Genomic DNA, 17,603 nt, shown 5'->3' with positions numbered 1-17,603 from the left:
AAAGCAGTCTGCCAAAACGACAAGTTGAGGAACGTGCCCCACTATGATGTAATAGTGTGGATAAGCACCGCCTCTGCAAGAAGATCAACATCACTGGCTGTTTAGCCCTGCCTAACGATTTGCGCATGTAGTGTTTACGAGAACGGTAAATGCGCAGGTCTATGCAGAAACCAAACATTAAAAAAAGGCTTGGAAGACAAGAAGATGCTGTGCAGTGCCAAGTTTTTTGCATTGCCTTCCTTCTGATCCCAGCATTGGGAAAGAGTGGATGAACTTTATTTTTAATGAATATCCAGACCGCGTCAGTTAGAATACGGTTCCTGTGTTCAATTAATTTTACTGCAGATTCGTTTTCAAACAAGGCACAATTCGACACAGGGTTTTAAGAAAGATTAAACTAAAAGACAATGACGTGCCATTTGGTTTGGTGTATAGTAGCAACTCTAAAGGTGTATATAACTATAATTGCTAAACAAACTGAAAAACAAGTTAAACCAAATAAGGTTTACATCCCTATTATGTAATGTAAGTGGGTTACCTTAAGTGGTTGAGTTTTTCTCAACTTTCACAATTGGTTTGTGTTATGAAAATTGGAAACAAAAGTGTCCAGGATCTAAAATGGGCATCATCGTCTGATGAAATCCCCTCATTATTAATATCACTGATGTTTCACATACTAATTTGTACTGAGGAAACCCTTTTTATATCTATGCTTTTGTGTGTGTATGTGTGGGAGGGTGTTGGGCTGCGTTGTGCTGAATGGGAATACATGTTAACTTGCTCCTCTGTAAACAGGAAGTGACTATTTCCCCATAGAGTTTGAAGATTGGGCCAAAGCAGTGAAAAAAGATGGAGCAAATATGCACAAACACTGACTTGGAACCAATTCTCAGTACATATGTTATACATTTTGAGCTCCACCTCTCAAGAAAATGTCACAAGGGCTGATTAACAACAGGCAGAAAGATAAAAAAACTAAAAAAAAAAAAACTAGATAAGAGTGCATATTTTTTCCATGTATGAATAGTCATATTCAACCAAACCCACACACAAACGCACACCCAGACAAATGTATTCCCTGGACCAGCCTCTTCATCCCTCTCAAATGCTGCACAGGAAATACAGGTTATAAATAAATCATTGAGTTCCTGCCTGGAGCACTGACCAGAGGGGAAGGGAGGAGGAGATGGCCTGTAACACAATACAGACACACATATAGAAGCTGATGGATAATCAAACAAGTAAAGTGTGTTTGTGTGTGTGTGTGTGTGTGTGTGTGTGTCTGTGTGTGTCTGTGTGTGTGTGACCGAGAGAGATTCCGGATGCAGAATGATTTTCACTTCTGATTTCACATGCACATTGGGTAGACTAAATATCCCTGCTCATTAACATATGGGCTCTATAAGAGACTGTATGCGTGTGAGTGGCGTCACTTGTGCGTTTTTGTGGATGTATGTGTGATAAAAGTTTGAGTGTGTGGGTGGAGTGTTAGATTTAGGGTGTGAAGAAGTCTTCAAAGTGTGGATTTTTGTTCAAGTGCTGCTTGGAAACCTCTGTAAATCCCTTAGATTAATGCAGGTTTGTATGTGACTACTGGTTTAACCTATACTGCAACTTTAGGCCTACGTCGAGTGGCTTGGAAAGATATTTTCTCTACAAAAGCTAGTGTTATAGTTCTTTTACATATTAACTTCAAAACAAACCAGATGGTTGAAGTTCCATTGTGGTGCTTCTGCATTCGGATAGGGATTTTTATGCTCCAACAATAAACACCTTGTAAAGTGACTCCCGCTTGTGCATTTTTATACAACAGGTCTTTTGTCATTAACTGTAAAACTCACCTTTGGGTAACTTTTTAAGGAACTGTATTTGTTTTATTTCCATTCATGACAGAATAGTTCACCAATAATGACATATTTGTGTATGTGTGACTGCACAAGCATCTGAACTTAATCATGCATGTATAAAAGTATGTGTCTCACCATGCTTGGATGTCATAAACCATGCCATATGGTGAGTGTGTTGTGTTCAGAGTTTGTATGTGTGTGAATATGCACACTTTAAACATAATTTGGCACTACGTGCATGATTGCATTTCTTCATACATGTTAAACTAGAGAATGCATACGTGCATACATCTTTGCAATGTTTTTCAGGGTAATTGTGCATATGTTTTCACACTAATGGACATATGGCCATGCATCATGGGCTTCCCCATCCCAGCATGGATTGTTGTTTAGGGCCCTGAGGGTTATTTGGCATGATGGCCATTTTCTCTGCGAAGCTGACTAAATATAGAGTAATTGAGCACTGTGCATAGACTGTGAACTGGATTACCACACACAAAGAAATTCACATATTTTAGACTTAGTAATCTTCAAAATTTAACGAAACGGAGAAAAATAAATACATAAAGAGATTTTATGTGTAAAAAATTTTTATTTAAAGTTATTTAGAAATAATCTGTATACTTACATAAATTTGATCAAATGTGGCAGCACGTTTATATTGTTAGACAAGTTGTATTACAAATAAATGCTGTTCTTTTCAGCTGTCCATCATTAAAGTTTTCATCATTGCATACATCGGCAATTTAAAATTATTTCTGAAGGATAATTTGACACTGAGAACTGGCATAGTGACTGCTATAAATTCAGCTTTGGCTTCAGAGGAATGAATTCAGTTTTAAAATCTATTCAAATAGAAAACTGTTATTTTAAATTAGTGGTGCAACGGATTACAATATTCATGGTTCGGTCGGATCATATACAGATACTGAGTCACGGATCAGATCATTTTTCGGATAAGCAAAAAAAAAACTAACAACAAAAAAAACTTATTTTAAGTACTTCTATACCACAGAAAAAATGACTGCTGTCTCTTTAAGACCAAATGCACGAACACAAATCTGTTTTTTTTTTCATCTGTTTACATTCACTTAAGACATAACCGACTGTGTTTACTAGAATAATTGCCAAAGTGGGTATTTTAACTTAATTTTGTGTGTATGTGAAAGAGGAATCACGCAGTGTCTGAATCGCGCCTCTCGATCTCTCTGCGTGTGCACAGAAAAAAGCGCGAGAGTTAAAACTGCTTGAATGTGTAAACGGGCAAGACAAAACCTGTTCAAATGGTAAACTTTCACTCTATGATGGTTAAATTAAACAGTTAATCTGCGAATCACATGCGGGCCGAACTGTGGGGCCTGGTCCGTACTGATCATGGATCATCTACGATCTGTTGCACCCCTATTTGTAACAACACTTCATGATATTGTTTTACTTAATACTTTTTTTTGCAGATGGTGGAGGATCTCTATTATACATCACTTTGCAGCATCTGCAATAAACATAAATGCAAATGTTTGTTGATAGTTTGCTTATACGCTGATACGCATTGTGGAGCGCCGATAACCAAAGGCTTCCTGTACTTTGAACAGTCTGCATAATCTGCATAATTTCCCTCATCTCTGACGCGTGACTTCTCTGTTCTTGTCTTGTCATGGTTTTTCTGGTGAGGCGTAAAGGAAGCATGTCTCTATACATTTGTAGTGAAATGCTGCTCTGGTTTATTGCTATTGTTTCATTAATCCGTCGCTGAGTAACTTTTACTGATTCTGAGTTAGTGGAAATTGAATGTCTGTGGTCACATGAGATTGAATGAACCTCAAGATTAATCCTATTTCCACTGATTACTCATTGCTGATCAGCAGACCAGCCCTTTTCTGTTGTCTTTTAGTCCGTTTTTCTTTCTGCTTTGTTCAAACCTCAAACTGTGTTTTCAGTTTTACTGTGAGGTTTCAAACAGATTCACGCTGCACAACACCCCATTTCCCCCCTGAAACTTAGACCGAGCGTGAGATTTTTAGAGCTTTTCGAAAAAGACACTAATTATAGATTTAGAAGATAATTTAATCGGTTCAGGCAAAAAAGCCTTTGAGATGTCAGCTGACACATGAGGAAATGGCATAGTGAGTTTAGCGTGACCTTAGATTGGATTATGTGTTGTTTTTTTTGGTACAGATGTGAGCTGAGGAAATATCATCCTACACATGAGAAGATTAGGTGCAATTATCTTTACCAAGTAATGTACTTGCAATAACTGTGAATGTGTGTGTGTGCCTGTATTAGAAATGGCCTTGTAGAAATAAATGGGTCTGTGACCTTAAATTATTGTACCTAGTGTAAGATGGCTTATAATTACACCTTTTATTTCTATATGATAAAAAGCTAGAATGAAAGCGAACTAGAGGCAGAGAGGAGGCTGTGGTGAGTGTTTTATCAACTGAGAGAGATAGCACACATTTCCTTTTTCATCACAGTTGTTTAAACCACAGACCAAATGATATTATTTTCCACTATATACTTTTTAAACCAGACATCTGCTAAATGAGTCAGACAGAGCATTTGTGAGATGTTTAGTATGTATCAGGGGTTGCTCTTTATGCATGCAAAACAAAACTTAAAAAATATACAGGTGCATCTCAGAAAATTGACAGTTACTGACTTAACAGTTGTCCAGAAGACGATCATTGACACACTCCACAAGGAGAGTAAGACACAGAATGTCATTGCTGAAAGGGCTGGCTGTTTCACAGAGTGCTGTATCAAAATATATTCATAGAAAGTTGAGGGGAAGGAAAAAGTGTGGTAGGAAAAGGTTCACAGGCATCAGGGATGATCACAGACTTGGGAAAATTGTCAGGAAAAAGCTTATTAAAGAACTTTTACTGGTAGAGCTTCACAAAGAGTGGACTAAAGCCGGAGTCAGCGCATCAAGTCTTCAGGAAAAGGGATACAGCGGTCACATTCCTAGAACCAAGCCACTCCTGAACCAGGAAAAACGTCAGAAGTATTTCACGTGGGGTAAGGAGAAAAAGAACTGTAATGTTGCCCAGTGGTCCACAGTCTTCTTTTCAGATGAAAGTAAATTCAGCATTTCATTTGGAAATCAAGGACTGGAGTCTGGAGGAAGACTGGAGAGGCACAGAATCCAAAGTCCAGTGTGAAGTTTCCAAAGTCCGAGGTGATTTTGGAGCCGTGACGTCTGATGGTGTTGGTCCATTTGGTTTTATCAAGTCCAAAGTCAATGCAAGCATGTACCAGGAGATTTTGGAGTACTTCATGCTTCCATCTGCTTACAAGCTTTATGGAGATGCTGATTGCATTTTCCAGCAGGACTTTAGCATCTGCCCACAGTGCCAAAACTACTTTTTAATTGGTTTGATGACTTTGATATTACTGTCAACTCACCTGACCTGAACCTCACAGAGAAACTATGGGGTATTGTGAAGAGGAAGATAAGTAACATCTGACAAAAAAATACAGAGGAGCTGAAGACTGCTATCAAAGCAACTTAGGTTTCAATAATGCCTCAGCAGTGCCACAGGCTGATCGCCTCCATGCCACGCATCATTGAAGCAGTAATTCATGCAAAAGGAGCTCCAACCAAGTATTGAGTGCATAATGAAACCTGCTTTGTACATCTTGAATTAAATGACATCCTTGGAACCATCAGAATTAAAACAAAAAACTCTTGAAATATTCCAGTTTGTGTGCAATGAATCTAGAATATAAGAACGTTTTGCTTTTTTAGAATTAAATGACAAAAAATAAAGAACTTTTCCATGATATTACATTTTTTAGATGCACCTGTCCTAAACTACAAAAAAAAAGTTTTTTAATTGAAGAGTCTTCCATGGAGCTAAATTTATTAATTCACAACATTTTTTAATAGATTTTTCTAATTTAAATTATTTATTTGATTGAAAAGCTGAAATTTCAGCATCCACTGCTCTAAAACAAGTTTTAAGACTGTTGAAAACAGTTGTCCTGCATAATCTCTTCTTCTTTTTTTTTTTAATAAATATACTTTTTTAAGGATTCTTTGATGAATTGGATTTTCTTTCTCTAATTCTTTGCTGTCACTGTTCATCAACACACGCACGCACGCACACATACATATATTTTATATACATATATATATATATATATATATATATATATATATATATACACACACACATATCTCTCTCTCTCTCTCTCTCTCTCTCTCTCTCTCTCTCTCTCTCTCTCTCTCTATATATATATATATATACACACATACACACACATATATCTATATACATACACATACACACATATATCTATATACACACACATATATCTATATATCTATCTATATATATATATATATATATATATATATATATATATATATCACTTGTTAATATTTGTATATAGATAAAGTTGGGTACACAAGTCTGAGACCACTATTAAGAATGTCTGCATTTTGAATTGTCTTTTGTATTTTGAGAAAAAAATCAACTGTTTCATATTAATTAATATTTGATATTTAAAGTTTGTTTTTATTTGTTTTAACAAGAGGAGCACTTTTGCTTCTAGAACTCCACAAGGCACATAATAAATGACACAAATTAGCTTATTTAATTAGAGACCTATAAAAAGTGCAGAACCTTAAAGTATGTGTGTTGTCTTTTGTGCCTCATTGCATGTGTTTCAGCTCTTCTTGTAGGTGGCTTTGGCACACATGACCCTCTTTAAAACTAATCCAGAGAATTTAAGTCTCCTCAATATTCATAAATGTCAGGAAACAAGTGATTATCCAGCTTTCTCTGTGATGCTCTGGGGAACAAGGCATGGTTTTAGAGCATTATCACAGAGTTTGTTTAGCCTATGTGTGACTTCATGCAGGATAAACGATATGTTTCACATACAGAGATAGAAACAATAAAGGAACATCTTTGTGATATCAAATTTAGATCTCTGAGAAAACTCCTCAGCGCTAATGTACTGATAAACATCTTCCGGAAAGAAGGCCATTGATTTTGTGACCAGCACAGCAATTGAGCTGATCTCTCTCTCTCTCTCTCTCTCTCTCTCTCTCTCTCTCTCTCTCTCTCTCTGTCCTTTTTGTTACAGGCTAAAAGCTCTGGTTTCAACTGGGGGCAGAAATGTACAAGCAGCCTGTGACTGGTGAGTGTTCACACCCACACACATGACCCATGCCGTTTTTGACAGCCATTCATTTCAGTTGAACCGTGCTGAGCCAAAGACACTCTTTAAGCTTTGAAATGATAATATGTTGCATTCTAATTCGTGCACAGACACACACACATTGAAAAGAAACATTACACCATCAGGTGGGCTCACATATAATCATGAACTCAGCTTCATATGCACTTCACCTTTAATGGTTTACTGCTGCCCTCTGCTGGTAGGGAGTCAGACGTTTTTTTTTTTCATTGAAATGTTTATACTTTCAATCCTAAACAAGTGTGAAAACCTGTTCATAATGTCTTATCAAACCTGAAACGAATGTCTATTTTGCAGGTTGTTCTCTCATGTGGACGACCCGTTCCTGGATGATCCTTTACCCAGGGAGTATGTCTTGTACCTGAAACCCAGTGGTCCTCTCCTCAACCAGCTGTCCAACTTCTGGCAGCAGAGTCGCATCACATGTGGCAAGAATAAAGCCCACAACATCTTCCCTCACATAACCCTCTGCCAGTTCTTCATGGTCAGAGCACTTCATCAACATATCCAACCATATCTTTAAAGTTTTTTGTCTTTTGCATGGTGACCCTGTTGTACACAACACAACAAAATATTCACAACACATCAGAAATAACCCGCAATACAATGAAATTAGCACAACACATGGAAACAAGCCACAACACATACAAATATGCACAAAACAATTAAATTAGTCCTATTTTGTGTGTTGTGCACTACTGGGCCACCTTACCGCACCCCTTAGAAACTATTAAAATGTAAAATAATGTTTTCTAATTTAACATCTTTTTAAAACTTAATTTATCCCTGTGATGGCAAAGCTGTATTTAGTTGTTCTTTGTAATGTTTTTGTGGAAATCGTACTACTTTTTTCAGGATTCTTTTAGAATTTTTTTATTTTTTATGTTCATGAGTTTTTGAATGGTTGTGTATGTAGGACTGTTTCTCTGTAAGACTGTATCTCTCTCTGTGACTGTAGTGTGCAGATAGCAAGGTAGATGCCCTCTGTGAAGCTCTGCAGGCAGTGGTGGGTCAGTGGAGAGGTCGTTTCCCCTCCCCGCTCCCCCTAGAATTTTACTCATCCTCAAACTTCATCGGCCTCTTTGTGGAAGAGAAGGTGGCTGAGGTGATCAAGAGCTTTGCAGCAGACTTTGCCACTGAGGCGGCTTCCAAAGCAGGTGTGTGTGTGTTTGTTATTGGCATGCTTGTCTATACCTGATGATGACACAGTGGAGCAATAGTCTTAATTTTCTGTCTTTGGAGCTGCCTTCCTACCTCTTTTAAATCAATTTTAGTGTGCTTTACTAGTTTTGAAGACAACAGATGTTTGTATTGCCAAAATGGCTCATTAAATGTTAAATAAAATAAAATATTTATCTCTCTCTCTCTCTCTCTCTAGATGTTCATGTGGAGCCCCATAAGAAGCAGCTTCATGTAACTCTGGCTTACCACTTCCAATCCAATCATCTAGCTTCATTAGAAAAACTTGCCAAAGGTGTAGACATAACCCTGGGCTGTGATTGGCAGGCTGTACTCTTGTCACGGGACATCCGATTTGCCAATCACGAGGTAGGCATATTATTGTTATCAATTGTTTCTTTAGCTAACATCTTAAATATTATATTGTTTTGTTTTAAGTAATTAATCTTATATCGTTTATCATCATTTAATAACCAAATATATTTGTCATCTGAAGTCTAAACTACATTGATTCATCTGTGTCCATTTAAATAATTTACTAATTATAATTAACGTGGTAATTAAGATGGATACACTTAGTATTAATACACTTAGAATTAAGTATTAATCTTTGGGAGCTACTATGGATTACTGAATATATTTAATTACAATGCTCTTTGCAGCTGATAGATTACTAATAAGTTTATACTGAGTATATACTGACTTTTGTGGCTTATTAACAGTCTCTCTCTCTCTCTCTGTTTTAAGACCCTGCGGGTGATGTACCCTTATCTGCCTCAGAATGACGATGAACTGGAGCTGGTTCCCAGTGACTTCATCTTCATGTCGTCTATAGAACAGGCCACTGCCAGTGAGGGCTGGGTCTACGGGACCTCGATGAGCACAGGGTTATCTGGGCTACTGCCAGAAAACTATGTCAACAGAGCAGACGAGTGTGACACTTGGGTCTATCATGGGTAAGATATGTCACGAAGTGGCTAAAGCTGCTGGTTTTTAAGATATTACTGCTTTTATTTAGCACGGATGCATTCAGTTGCTCAAAAGTCACAATAGAGAAATTTGCAAGGTTACAAAAGATTTACGAGGCTGTGGTGATGGTATATTATTACTAAAAGCATTGAGTAACATCTCATCTCTTTGCTTCTTATCTTAGGTCTTTTTCTTTCCTTAATGGAACCCCGCCAGCCAATGTCAAGGGTGCAATGGGTGGGATTTTTCTTGACCCACACTTGGATGGTCGTCTCCTTGATGACCCCATGCCAGTGGATCCCCCCAGTCTGAGTGTTATATGTCAACCTATGCAGGTAGAACTATAGAGAGGGAGTCTTGTGTTGATGGGACAGAATGTATTTTTTTTAATGTATGTTTTATTCAACTGTTTGTATTTATTTTTTAGATCCAACGACCCAATCAGTCTCGTTTGCCTAAAAGAACTTTGTTTGTGTGTCGCCATGGTGAGAGAATGGATGTAGTGTTTGGGAAACACTGGATCACTCAGTGCTTTGATGCCAAAGGTCTGAGCTCAACTTTCCAAATCAGTTCTTTAACCTCTTTGTAGTTGTTCCCATGACCGGGACAAATCTGGATTTTTCAGCAAGTTTTAAAATTGAAAAATGAAGTAACTGTATCCAGCAAATCGAAAAGTCATGGGAATGTTTTGGCCAAAATATGTGAGAATGTTTAATTTCCTGATGTGTGTTAATTTGTGTATATTTGCTCTGTCTTTAACAGGTCGGTATGTGCGATCAAACCTTAATATGCCAACGAGTGTCCCAACAAGGAGTGGGGGGTACAGGGACTATGATAAGGACTGTCCTATCACTGTGTTTGGATCCACACAGGCTCACCTAGTCGGTTAGTCCCTCACCACTGTTAAAGGAGTAGTTACTTCCAGAACAAAAATGTACATATAATGTACTCAGCCCCTTGCATACAAAATGTTTGTCTCTTTCTTTCTTCAGTAATAAAGAAATGATAATTTTGGTTGAAAACATTTTAGGAATTTTCTCCATATAGTGGACTTCTATGGTGCCCGTGTGTTTAAACTCCCAAAATGCAGTTTCAATGCAGCTTCATAGGGCTCTTAACGATCCCAGGCGAGGAAGACGGGTCTTATCTAGCCAAATGATTGGTCATTTTCTAATTATTTACGTACATGTGTAATAACTCGCGAAAACTTGACACTACATCAGCACTTATTTGTCTTCGTTGTCTTGTCTGATGCACTCAACCATGGGTTCTAACCATGACCTTGCCCCTCCCCAACCCCCAACCATTAGAATTTCCACAGGCGGGAATTATGCTGCGTTCATGGCGTAACGTAATAACCGCAATTTCGAGATGACAGCATGTGATGTTCTGCTAGGAGCTGTTCACATCCTCAGACTCGGAATTATGTTTTTCTATGGTAACACTATCAACACATAAACAGAGCCTGCAGTGGTCAGGTGGTGCAGCGGTCACATAGTACAAGTGAAAACTCCCAATTCACAAGTTGTAATTACGGGTTCTATGAGGACGTGAATGCTTTTTACAAGTTGGTATCTAATAATTACGGTAATTAAGATATGCCGTGAACGCACCTTCATTTGATATATAATGATATTCTAATGGGCCACTTTGTGACATCACAAACCCCGGAACCAACGCAGTAGTCCAAACGAGAGTTCGTTGTAGTTTTTGAAAAGACTCTCCCTTTGGAGTGAACTTTGAGATTTGTAACTTCGTAGATCTTTTTTATGCCCAAACATACACACTACACATTGACTAAAATGCAAAAAGTGAAAAAGCATAATAGGACCCCTTTAAATATGAAGTATGTAATTTCTGCTAATGGCACTAGCATGTGTTTTCTGTATGTGTAATTTGTTTTACAGGGGAGGCTCTCCTGGAAAGTCAAACAGTAGTAGACTTTGTATACTGTTCTCCATCTCTGCGCTGCGTGCAAACAGCTCATAATATCCTCAAAGGTAGAACAGCACCTACTTTGCTCTTTCATCTTTCTTCCGTTCATTCACAAATCAGTTTTACTGCATTAGCCATGCCCATTTACACCCCTTAATCGATTTCTTCCCATGTGCCACTTTCTCTGTTATGGATTGTATTTCTCAGGGCTTCAAAAGGATGGGAAGACTAAAATCAGAGTTGAACCCGGGTTGTTTGAGTGGACTAAATGGGTGTCGGGAACCTCATTACCTGCCTGGATTCCTCCTGCAGATCTAGCGGCAGCAAACCTTAGTGTGGATACAACATACAGGTATTTTATTAGACGTTCAATGAACTATACATGCTTTTTGCTACACTTTTTGGCCGTGATGTTTCTGAATGATAACATTATTTGTCGTTTAAGTTTTTGTCTCCTTTTGATTTCACAATTATCTTCTTGCAATGAAACAAATTGTTTCCAATGATGAATTGTTTCCATCTAGACCTCATATTCCTGTCAGTAAACTGGCCGTGTCTGAGTCCTATGAAACATACATCAGTCGCAGCTTCCAAGTGACGCGTGAAATACTGTCAGAGTGCAATAATCTGGGTAGGTCATGAATGGTGGTACATTTGATTTTTTTATTTGGTCTAACTCTATACTGATTTCCCTCCCGTTTCACAGACAAGGCTTAAGCCGGACTAAATGCATGTTTGAGCGGTCTCAATTGAAAATATCTTGCTCTGACATATCTTAAAATATGTCAGTGTCATTGTTCTGTGTCAGTATGCACACCTGTAATGTTTTCTTCTAAGGCGTTTTTGTTAAATTTGCTTAAATATCTTAATTTAACTAAGGTCTAGACCTGGCTTTAGTTAAACCCCGTTTGTGAAACCGGGCTATTATGTTTACCATCTTTCCAATGTGGTGTCCAATAGGAAATACAGTGCTGATTGTGGCCCATGCTTCCTCTCTGGAGGCTTGTACGAGGCAGATACAGGGACTGACCCCACAGAACGCTAAAGACTTTGTGCAAGTGGTCAGAAAGGTCAGATCTCTTATGCATCTTTTCCAAATATTTTTTTCTCTATTTTTGATTTTAATAAATACTTTAGGGATCAGATCTCTGATCTCCAGCAATCTCATAGATATTTGACATTTTTCTTGAGCATCAAATGAGCATATTAGAATGTTTCCTGAAGGATCATGTGACACTGAAGACTGGAGTAATGACTGCTGAAAATTCAGCTTTTCCATCACATGAATATAAATATTAATAAAGAAAATAAATTCATTGAATATTAATAAATTAATAATATTTTCTGACCAAATAAATGCAGCCTTGATGAGCACAAGCTCACAAAAACATGAAAAAAATCTAACGACCCAATATTTCTGTGTAGTAGTTATATATACAGTATATGATAATTGATAAATATACAAACTATTGTAGATAATCTCTTTCCTTCCATTTTTTCTGTCTCTCTCTCAGATACCTTACTTAGGCTTTTGTGCTTGTGAGGAGATGGGTGAGACAGGCGTTTGGCAGCTTGTGGATCCACCCATCCTGCCCCTCACCCATGGGCCCAATCACAGCTTTAACTGGAAAGAAGCACTGCTGCGGGACTGAGAGGCTCTGCGACTTTTACCCTCACTGCTCTTCCTCCAAAGGCAACAGAGATGTGCTTACAGTCACATCATCACAGATCTGCATTACAGCACTATAAACAGCTCATGCTTCCATAGCCACGTTCTTGCATTGCTGCAGTAGACCTCATTGACCCTGTCTTAATACAGTATATAAAGTATAAGAGCAGTAATATTTGCGATAGATTTCCATACCGTGCTCAAATACCATTTTCCGGCCTATAGACAAGCTGCAGCAGAACACATGCATCCAACTGTAGCCCAGGTGAAACTACAAATCTGAGTGCTTCAAAAACACACGTCAAACACAGGATAATAATATACAATACACAGCGATAAACTCAGGTTTCCTGCCTCAGTGAGGAGGAAATAGTGCGCAAAGTTGATGAGTCATCATGCAACACTTCCAAAATGGATGCCGCTGGGTCTCCGAACCTCCATTTTCCTAGACTCTGTAGGGGAATGAGATTCTCCCTATTACACTGTGAATCAAATAGACATGCGCAACCTATTGCATCAAGATTTCCCAATTACACCTGCTACAAGCCCGCTCACCAACCTCCTGAAAGCACAAGAATATAATCTGGCAATCAGACAGACTAAGACCAAGCAGCTTTAAAGTAGTTTAGAAATGGATTTGGTGGACAGCACATTCGTCCTGTGCCTTGCTGTCATGCTGCTACTGTTAAACACTTTGCAACTATAGGACACTTTGGGAGGACTGTTAGTTAGGGCTTATTTGAAAGGCAGTATTTAAATATGTACTGTCATGCTTATTGCATATAGGGTCGATTTTAAAAGAGGGAGATGATAAACCCAGTAAGAACGTCATCAAAGGCAGTGCCACAAATAGTTTCAATTTCTTAAGCAGCAGCTTAAATAATGTTACAGTATGTGCAGCTGTTATGCTGAACGGCGAGCTTTACTTTCTGAGCACTTGAAAAATAGAACCAAACAGAAAAGAATGAATGCTTCTTCAATGTAAAGAATTGTACATTATTGCATAACATGTCTGTATATATTAAGTAACATAGTAAAATCCATTTGATGTGTTGCACCTCTAAATGGAAAAAATATAATTGCATTTATTTATATATTCATAAGATAGTTATAAAGAGAATATGTTGGTGCTTCAGTTTTTTTGTTTGTTATTTCCTGTTATTGGAATAGAGAAATTAAGCCATAGCAAATGATGATATATATCACTATATGATGTAGTGTTTCTCTCCACTCCGAGCACTTACATAAGCATATCTGTTACGATTACTGTAATATGCCATCTGTGTTCCCTGAACTTCATAACTATTTTAGCCCACCGATAGTTTGACATTTAACGATGAGGCATCCATAATGAGATGTGCAGTGCACTGCACAAGCAAACGAGGCTTATGGGATTTCTTGCTATAGGTTTCAATGTGTACTCATGTAGTGCATTTATGTTATGTTTTTACTTTTTTGCTTTTTTATTGAGTTTTAAGAGTTGAGCTCTTGCCTAAATGATTCCTGTCAAGGAATGAAATGGATAGTTTTACCCAAAATGTCCTTTCCAAACTTATTGCATTTCAAACATAGAAAAAACTGTGCAACAATGAAACTGTCAATATGAATAAGTAAAAGTAAAGCAACAGATACACCAGATCAATTGTCAGATTTTCTTTTCTTTTTCTTTTCTATACTGTCTTAATACAGTGAACGAAGAGAATTTTCCTCTTGCTGGTTTATCCATGTTAAGTTGTGTGTTCATAGTTCACAATTTGACAAGGCTATGTATCCATAGCCATGGTATAAAGCTATTTTGTATATATTCAGGCCACACTTTTCAATATACTGAAAGCAAATGAGAACTTGTGTGCCTGTGTATGACTACTATACTTTTTTATTTTATTTTGAAATAGTTTCAATCCATAAAAGTTCATAGAAATGACCTCAAATGAATGATCAAGCTGCATTTATAATTAACATCCCATTCAAAGGGAAGGAATACGCAAACCCATCATGTTGAAATAATACACAAGCCTATTTTACGATACTTTTATAGTGCTTGTGCATCAAATCACTATTCACTAGAATTGCTTTATGCCCTTGCGTTTCATGGTTTGGACCAAGATTATTGTGAGTAAATTATGCAATATTTTCAGTTTTGGGTATACTATCCCTTTCAAACATTTCAGATTACAGGGAGTCTAAGACAAATCTGTCTTCATTAATTTGGCATTTTCCAGCTCAACAGTAACATAGTCTTCTAAATGCTTCCTACTCTTGAATTTAAATGAGACATTTATGTCAGCACATGTCTTTATGTGGAGATTTCTAATTAGCTAAGCCAGTGTAAGTGTGTGTGGGTGTGGTTGAGTGTTTGTTCATGTGCTAGAAGATGAAGATGCTGTTCTGCCATAAAAATAATTACCTTATTAAATCATCCTTGTCTGCTGTTACAACATGTCTACCGTGAATAGATCCTTGTTCTTCCAAATATGGCCACACACAAGTACATTATGCGTATCAGTGTGTATTACCACAGAGGGTTGAACGAGTACAGTTTGACAAATGCTGATTCATAACTGTGTTTGATTCACTGAGAGTTAATATTGTCACTGTATGTTTTCAGAAGCATGCTATGTGTGCAACTTCTAAATGTTAAAAATGGAAGGGGGGTGGATATAAGTGCTTCATTGATTTTTTTTTTTTTTTTTTTTTCAAAAGGCAGAATGAATCATTTTTAATGCATATACTTTAAGCATATTCTGACCAACAATAACCATTTAGGCCATGAGTGTTTTTGTTTGTCTTGATGCTCTTGAGAATCATGAGATGTTTTATGTACCCTACTGATCAGAGACTGGGTAAATCAATAAATATACAAAACCTAAATACAGAATATTAAGAAATATAAATCCAGTGTATTACAAATTGCTATTTTAGCTGTTGTTATTTTAAATGTTGTTTGGTCCTCCCTGAAATGAGTCTTGTTTAGTTTATATACAACTTTAGGCTTTCATTCAGTTCATTTAATTTATTTAAAATTATTTAAGTTTTACCTTGGGGGCATTTTAGCAGCTTGAAAATTATCCTTGCATGCCCAAGCAGAAAATGCAAATGCAACACCTCCGTAGTGAAAAGTTGTATATGAAATGACTGCACAAAACATATGTTATAGTTCAGTGCTCAAAAATTTGAATAGATTTCAAAAGAATATGTGACATTCCGCCACAAAGCTACCTTTTTAATATGATTGTTGACTTTTATTTTAAGACTTGTTTTAACGCGTAATGTTTGTAAAGCATGTTTGCAAATAAATATTTTGTCATCCTGCATTGAAGAGTACTGTCTTTGTGTTACACTTTACATTTCACGGCCATATTGTCACTGCAATGACGTTACTAAGTACAAAAATAATACTATTGAAATAACTAAGGGTATCTATACAGATTGTTTTTAAAGTGTGCTTGCTTTCAAGTGTGTATGAGACTTTTAATATAGATAGATAGATAGATGTGCTCACAGCTGACAGGTTCAATTGCTGTATATTGGACCAATCAGATGTGAGCGCACATTTGACGCAAAACAAATCCTCCGATTCGTTTCTCTCCCTCCAAATTATTGGGTGCTTTATTTTCTTTATTACAATCATATTGATGTGTAAAAGTGTTCACATTTTTCATATGTTTGTTTCAGAGAAAAAAATGAATCGCGCGGACTCTAACACGTGATTGGCTGTTAACTGTGAACTTGATCGGTTTGTGTGCGCGTGCGCGCGTTTGTGAAGTAATCGCAAATTTAAATTGCAGTCTGTTGAACGAACGCTTGCAATGTAAAAATTGTTAGTGATACACTAACATGACAAGAAAGTGACTTTTTACAACGAATCCATGGTTGTAGTCAATAACACTGATAAATCCGGAATTTATTAGAGCAAATTGTGGAAAAGTTGTTTCGGTTTGCCATCGACTGATTTGACGGATAGCATCCGAATATTCATTTCTACTATCAAACAGGTAAATACTACTTTATTCACGTAATGACCTAAAGTATAAACAGAAACACAATGAACCAATTGTTTGAGTGATGCTGTTGTGTTAAGTCTTTAGAAAGATAAGCACATAACATTGTATGAAATATACATTTAGCAATAGCAATCAAATATCAGTTCTGCTTCAGAATAAAGCAAGCTGGAATGCAATTATGTTGAATTATATTACTAACGTTACCCATTATATTTTACATCTTGTCATTTTTACTGAGCTGTGCTACTTTATCTATGCCTCATACTTTTGCACTTCGACAAAGATGTTGCCTTATTTAAAAAAACGGCCTACGGGTTGGAGGTTAAGGGTCTCTGAAATGTATAATTCACCCAAAATTAGTTACATATAATAGAATTTAATAAATTAATGTGTTTTAAAGAATGGCAGACATTTTCGCGATATTTTATTTATTTTATGAACTACAGGTATTCCATTTCTACAGCAGATGCATGAAATACTCCTGGTAGCCACTAGATGGCATGCTGTGACTCCAGTTTCTGTGCTGCCTGAATGTATTACAATGAAGTTCTAGAAGGTCAGATGTGTTTTCTTCTGCTAGTTTTTTTTTTTTTTACTTTATTTTTTGTGTATATATTACAACATCACATTTTACAAATATATTACATAAAAATTATGTAAATAAATAATTATGATTGCAATAACATTATATTCATATGAGGTAAGTCTCTAGTAATATCAGTTTACGTTTATTTGATATAGCACCTTTCCAGTGCTTAAAACACTTTCTAATTAATAAACATTTAAAAAAGG

General features: G+C 36.9%; 1 protein-coding gene across 1 annotated transcript in view; it reads left to right on the top strand.

Moving 5' to 3' along the window:
* ubash3ba (ubiquitin associated and SH3 domain containing Ba) overlaps positions 1 to 16,121 on the top strand; it is a 28,570-nt gene extending 12,449 nt beyond the window's left edge. Inside the window, exons 2-14 of the mRNA XM_052556572.1 lie at positions 6,942 to 6,995; positions 7,353 to 7,539; positions 8,014 to 8,212; positions 8,434 to 8,603; positions 8,982 to 9,190; positions 9,388 to 9,538; positions 9,631 to 9,748; positions 9,966 to 10,088; positions 11,111 to 11,203; positions 11,346 to 11,490; positions 11,663 to 11,769; positions 12,099 to 12,208; positions 12,653 to 16,121. Coding sequence (XP_052412532.1) covers positions 6,942 to 6,995; positions 7,353 to 7,539; positions 8,014 to 8,212; positions 8,434 to 8,603; positions 8,982 to 9,190; positions 9,388 to 9,538; positions 9,631 to 9,748; positions 9,966 to 10,088; positions 11,111 to 11,203; positions 11,346 to 11,490; positions 11,663 to 11,769; positions 12,099 to 12,208; positions 12,653 to 12,790 — 1,804 coding nt within the window. The 3' untranslated portion in view covers positions 12,791 to 16,121. The remainder of the gene's footprint in view (positions 1 to 6,941; positions 6,996 to 7,352; positions 7,540 to 8,013; positions 8,213 to 8,433; positions 8,604 to 8,981; positions 9,191 to 9,387; positions 9,539 to 9,630; positions 9,749 to 9,965; positions 10,089 to 11,110; positions 11,204 to 11,345; positions 11,491 to 11,662; positions 11,770 to 12,098; positions 12,209 to 12,652) is intronic.
* The last annotated feature ends 1,482 nt before the right edge of the window (positions 16,122 to 17,603 follow it).

This window comes from Carassius gibelio, chromosome B5 (assembly GCF_023724105.1).
Source record: "Carassius gibelio isolate Cgi1373 ecotype wild population from Czech Republic chromosome B5, carGib1.2-hapl.c, whole genome shotgun sequence".
NCBI classification, from domain to species: domain Eukaryota; kingdom Metazoa; phylum Chordata; class Actinopteri; order Cypriniformes; family Cyprinidae; genus Carassius; species Carassius gibelio.
Note: the sequence above shows the minus strand (reverse complement) of the source record. Positions and strands in the feature narration are given on the sequence as shown.